General features: G+C 30.0%; 1 protein-coding gene across 2 annotated transcripts in view; it reads right to left on the bottom strand.

Annotated features, from left to right (window-relative positions):
• Positions 1-1,252: 1,252 nt before the first annotated feature.
• The window catches only part of LOC111628933 (para-nitrobenzyl esterase-like), a 66,866-nt gene continuing 61,479 nt past the window's right edge, over positions 1,253-6,639 (bottom strand). For both annotated transcript variants that reach the window (XM_023372792.1, XM_023372791.1), the window contains exons 8-9: positions 6,402-6,550; positions 1,253-2,132 (exon numbers count right to left, since the gene is read on the bottom strand). In XM_023372792.1, coding sequence (XP_023228560.1) covers positions 1,827-2,132; positions 6,402-6,550 — 455 coding nt within the window. In that variant the 3' untranslated portion in view covers positions 1,253-1,826. The remainder of the gene's footprint in view (positions 2,133-6,401; positions 6,551-6,639) is intronic.

Genomic DNA, 6,639 nt, shown 5'->3' with positions numbered 1-6,639 from the left:
CCCAGAAAATATCTAAAGTATATTTAGCACATTTATTGGAGTTACTATTAATATTGATAATCGTTCTCGCTTATAATATTAATAAAATGTTTCAACAGCTGTGTAAAAAGTGTATGTAGAGATGCTAGAAGTTCTTATTAATAACGCTTTGAATCGATAATTTATATATAAATACATCAAATAACCGATACAGTTCTTACATAAAAACGCCAAATTCTATAATAAATTACATGACTGGTACAAATTAATATATTTATTTCACGACCGAAGTGGTTAAGGCTTCAGTTTATCTCTCTGGGGATCCGGGATCGAATTCGAGCGGTCGAAAAACCCCAGGAATTTTTCGGGTGGTGGTTTGTCCCTAGGGCCGGATTTGCACAATAAGCTAAATAAGCTGCAGCTTGGGGTCTCTCGTTATGAGTCTATAGCTTACGTTCTCACATTTTTACATGTATCTTTATTTGATAAGAAGGGAAAAATGCTGTTATATGTTATAGCTCAGAAATACAGCAAATCTAACGAATAAATCCATTACAGTCTGTCCTGCAATTGTTGAGCCCCCTTCTTTCCCACCCGACCGCCTTATTGTGGGTCTGATTGAACCCACAATAGGCTTTAATAAAGGTTTTCTTAGTACCCACAGGGCAAAAAGAGTTTTAAAAATCTCTTAAATATGAACTTTATCTTATTTTATAAAAACTTTTTTAAAACACAAAAATTTGTAACTAAAACACAAAAACTGTTTAAATAAAAATTTTTGTGTTTTTTTTTACATTTTTAAACGAAAAATATAAATTATGAAACTGAAAAAGAAATAAAGTCTATTAAATGCCTCTTGTTTTCCTTATCTCTTGAAATCCCCAACAGATATAATCCTTGGTCTCCTACACACGAACTTCCTTTTCTAGATCCTATTTAAATCCTCAGTACACAGCGTAAAGCACATCCATTCCCATAGTAATCCTTCTTTCGACCACGTACTTACATAATACATTAAAATTAAAAATTCAGTTAGAATGTTAACAGGAATGTAACCGTTCGTCAAGAAAATGAACTCATTCGCGGGAACTTTGCCAAATTTCTCGAATAAATTTTAAGTTAAATAGCAATTTTTTATATAAAAAAGCAAAATTTATTTATCTATTTATATATATATATATCACTATAAAACTGAAATCCCATCATTTGTTCTACTCTTCTTCGAAAGTTAAATCTGGTAAACAGGTTTTTATTGTATAAATTTCAAGGGGTGATTTATTAATTCTAATCCTATAATTCCTTTATTTATTTTTTTATTGATTTATATAATTCGAAGGTAAAGCATGTATGTACTGGTTGACGAGGCCGTCGAGAGGAAGGAGCTGGGGATTTTTCCCGATTCCCAGAAAAAAGTGAAAAACCCGTAATAGTTCCTACCCCTATAAATTAACGTTATTTTATTACCAATATAAAATAAAATCGTCAAGACTGCTTTTTATTAATAAAGAAACATTCTACGTATTTCATTTGTTTAAAAAAAGATAAATAAGGCCCTCTAAAGAGCAAAAGGAGCCCGCTCTACACCCAAGTCGCATACAAGCTCTCGACGGCCTGCTGGTTGACACCATTTACCAGTAAAACAATAAAAAAACAAGATTTTGACCCAATTATTCGGTTTAAAATCTTTTTTTCCATTTTAAAACATCGAGTCGGTAGGAGGGAGTCAGAAATATATATATATATTCTACAAACTTGGATGAATTTATAAACCTCATTCGATACACATGCACGATCAAAATCCCAAACACCAATTAAAATGTGTTTTTTTTTTTTTAACGTAGAATCAGTTAACTGACCCATGCGTAATCGGTTAATCCTTGAGAAGACCAAAATTTACATTGTCTTCTTTGGTAACTTTCAACGTAAGTGATGTTATTTGATATCAGGGCTATGCAATCCGGATAACTGCACCATCCGCTGGTTGCAGTTACTCCTCCACTGCGGACGAATGATGTTACAGCATTTTGGATGGAGTCTCTGAAAGCGTAATCTTCTGCGGTTGGTTCTTTTAAAAAATGCTCCAATTGGTCGAGGAATGCTATCGCTTCCCACATGTGAAAGCTGTAGCGTGAGTTATAATCGTATACTCTCACCTGAAATAGAGAAAAATGTCGTTAACCTTTGCTCTGTTTTTTTCTCTCCTTCACTAAAATATAGATAGAAGAGAAAGAATACGAGGTCTGTAGTTAAATATTACACACATATCGTTACAATTTCTTTTACTCAAGGGGCTGTCGAAAATTACGTAACACATATATGAGAGGGTGAGTATGCAGGAATCGTTATGATGCGTTACAAAGGAGTAGGGTTTTACAAAAACGTTACGTAATGCTAAGTAACAAAAGTTTCTGAAATGTCGATTAGCGAACTGTACCGTTTACATCACAGCTTTATACGTTAAAGGTGTAATTAATAAAATAATGTAACGTACGATATTCCCGTACTGTGTATTATTTCTTAGTACTGTACAATTAAAAATTGTCGACGCGTTACGTATTTTCAGAACGTATATGTGCGCTAGCGTTACTGAGCGTCACGAGGATGAAATGGCAGTTGAAAAGTATAAAAATGGATAGCTTTACGTAATTTATAGACGATGCCTAGCTTAACCTTTCAGAATTTCAATTATGTTTTCCAAGTTTTCAAGTTTTGACAGATAAATTTTCACTTCAAACTCGATATAGCCCCAATATATCGAAGTTAACATTAAATCGAACGTGATGCTACATAGAAGGAGCTGAAACAATAACAGTTATGTAAAACAACAAGGTCTGCATAGAAGTTTGAGTGTTTGAAAGTCACGTGATATGGTGATGACAAGCCCTTTCGGAATGCAAACTCACACATTTATAAATTCACGGATAGTATTCTTTCATTTAAAATATTCTTAAATATTGCTTAAAATAAGCAGAAAAATTTAAATAATGTTTTCTTAATAAACAGTAAAATAAATAATTTTAATTAATTGATGAATTGAAATCCGTAAATGTAAAGGATTTCAAGATGACATTTGCATACAAAAATAAATTGGATATTATTAAAATTATACTTTGAAAAATGTAGATTTGAATAAGAATGAAATATATTTTATTTAAAATATTTCATGGTATCAATTACATTTGCGAATATCGAGAGATTTCATGAATATATTTAGAAACGTCAAACTTCTTAGACGTAAGATCTATACTAGTTTTATGCAAATAATGAATTCCTCTATCGTTCAAAAATCAATAATCAGAGTGAAAATGATTTTTTAAAACATATAAATATTATTTTCAAACGTAATTATTTCTTGCATAATTTTCTGTAAACGTTCTTTCTGTCTGACTGTTTCTTTGCAAATAATTTTCCTCGTAATTACACTCATTCTGATGTAATTATTTTTAAAATATATTTATTCTATATAAAGCTTATTATTTTTTTACATACAGTGAAACCTCGATATAGCACCACCTTTCGAAATTGGCACTAAATCGAACTGAAGGAACTCGAACGATAAGAATTATACTATATAAAACAACGGGATATACACACAAGTTTGAAAGTCGCGTGATTTTGTGATAAAAAATGACCTTTATGATGCAGAATCGATCGCATATTTAGTAATTCACAGAGGCCGAAGCAATCACATCGAACATTTATGGTGCGTGACTTATGGTACACCCTGTATACACACACTACATTACTTCGAATCTCAGAGGCACTTTTCTCACGTTTCCATTGGAGTGTGTTATAAATTAATCACTATTTATTTTATATTAATTATACTTTATTAACAATTTCACCCCTTAAATACCATTTACATCCCTCGAAATCCCTTTATAAAAGTGGGGAGTGCGTGCACCATATATATTACAATTACATACGCATCACAGCTTTTGCATAATTATGTAAATAAATAAGAAAATGTTCGAATGTAATTTTCTACGTTTTTTTTTTTTTTTGTTTTTATGACGCTATTTTATACATTCCTCTATAAAATTATTTTTTTATACCTTACTTCCGCGTAGCTTTATTTACATATTTTCTACATATAAATGTATGTAGGTGTCTAATTTCTAAAGTTTTGAGGCATTATTATAAGTTTATAAACACGACTGTAAATTAGAGAATTGGGAACATTTTAATGTTAAAAAAATGAGAAAATCTCCATTGTAATCTTAAGTATTACAGAAGCAATTCTTCCGTTACGATCCTATTTTATAAAAGTTACGGTGACAAACGCATTACTTACTTGGACTTCAACGAAATTAATGATTATAAAGTTGGTTAATAAAAGGCATAAATTGTCGATCCCTAAAGCAATAAAAATATAATTACGTATTTATCTAAGTATAGTTGGATATTCTGCGTTCAGTTATTTAACTTGATGACTTGATATTTTATCACAAAGATAAGACTTGAAACATTTTGTATACATTGCAGCCTGTATCTAATGATTCCGGATATAGCAACATTGCTATAAACTCTACTACAGAATTATATTCCGAACAGAGCGTGATTTATCGCTACAGTAGTAGACGGTTCGATAAATTTCTCCCTTTTTAAAAAAAAAGAAAAAAAAAACAAAGATCAACGATTTTGAAAATGGAAGACGTAAGACCTGCGTAAGCAAAAAATCACAATAATGATTTTCATGGAATAATAAAGAAGTTTTGCGATGTGTATTTTCTTTATTGGATAGAAAATTATATTTACAATAAATTTAAATTGTTTGTAAAATAAAACCTGTACGAAACGGAAACCTGTCTAGACGGAAAAATTCTTCGGATAGCAATGATTTTTCTGTTAAAAAAAAACCTGTTCAAAACAGAAATCTGTCAAACAGGAAAAATATTTGGTATCGTGAGATTCCGGCTTAAATAGGTTTTTCTATATTTGTATAAAATAATTTACAGGAGCGTATAAAGTATGTGTATGATATTTTTACAGAACTGCATTGCTTCTAAGACATTCACAATTGTATTGGATAATTGCAATATAGGATTTATTTGAATAATTCTTAGAGTCGTTCATTATACTACGAGTAGTATAAGGGGTGAAAGGAAGTCGTATATGTGGCTTTTTTAATGGTAGTAGTGGCGTACAAATATGGTCTTATAAGTCTATTTAGTATTCAGTTAGAAAAATATTTGCAGAACTTTTTAAAGTCGTTTATTCAATGTCATAAACTATTGTACAATGCACGTAATTAAAGGATGAAGTTTGACAAAAATGCATCATGGTATATAACAGCCAAAAACTGTACATGTAATTAATAGACAATCTCTTATATTGTGATTATGAATTAGAATCTAATCACAATAAAATTTAATAACTTTCGAGGAATAAAAATTAAATAAATTCTATTAAGTATACTTTCTTATAAATGTACTTTTCTTAGTAGGCCTGTACTTAATATACTTTAAGGTATTATTAAGTACACTAAAATACTAAAAATATTACTGGAATGTATTTATATGCTTGTAAATGTACAGTACTTAGTATAATCTAGTGTACGGTAAAATATATTTTCCTTGCTTATTCTAAAGAAAATTAGATTTATAATTAATGTAAATTATTATTTATTCGAAAAATATTTTATAACACTTTTTAAATTATTTATATTTATGTAAAATAAGTTGTAAGAACGTAAAAAACTGTTTATGTATGTAAGTACGTAATGGAATAATGTAATAAGTTTTTTTATTGAAAAATTGTTTCATTTTGTAAACTTCTAACAGATATAAATAGTGTAGTGAAGCCGATGTTTATATGTAAATAGAATTTTCATTCAATTTTTAAAAAACGTATAGAAAAATACAAGTTTTTACAGAATAAATCTTTTAGTTGTACAGCTTACTGACTGCAGTCACATGACTTGAGGGACAATTGAAATTCTGATTTATCTTCTTTAAGAAAATGAATATCTTTTTCCCCCTCATACTAGAAAAGAACCTAACAATAAAAGACATATGAGTCTCGAAGAAACATTTTTTTTTTTTTTTATAAAGGGGGGATAAGATTTAGAAATCGTTGTTTCAACTATAAACGATCGGTCTTGGTAAAAGTTTTAGAAAAGATGGCAAAGGTCCAAACATATCAGGTGCAAAAATGACAGAATGATGAAAGGTTTGTCTATTTTTAGTAACGGTAAAGTTTTAAATTATTGAATCCTATTAAAAAAATCCCTAAAAAATACTTTAAACTTTAGCGAACTCACATAACGTTAGCCCCTTTTTGCACCACCTGTGGGAACCATTAAGTGAATTTTTACGATTATAAAGATGTAAGCGTTGCAGAGTTCAGTATTAAAATTCAGAAAAGAAAGAAGAAAGGAAATAGCGAGAGGAGTTTTAATAATTTAAAAAAACTGTACTTACTGGTTTGGATGGAATGGACGTCACTATGTAACGATGTATGGGAGATTGAAACGATTTAGCAAGCATCGATGCCAAGTCTTTAACAGGGCACGTCTGTCTCAAATCGGTAACCATTGTAGTATACAAACGTTCGGGAGTATATAATTCATCTGTAATTTACGAAGAAATTGTTTTATTTTAAGGCGTTGCTATCAATATCCATTATTAAACACTTAATATAAATGTATGTTCCTTGTTA

This window comes from Centruroides sculpturatus, unplaced genomic scaffold (assembly GCF_000671375.1).
Source record: "Centruroides sculpturatus isolate CEXI.00-Female unplaced genomic scaffold, Cexi_2.0 scaffold573, whole genome shotgun sequence".
NCBI classification, from domain to species: domain Eukaryota; kingdom Metazoa; phylum Arthropoda; class Arachnida; order Scorpiones; family Buthidae; genus Centruroides; species Centruroides sculpturatus.
This window is presented reverse-complemented; position numbering and strand designations above follow the sequence as displayed.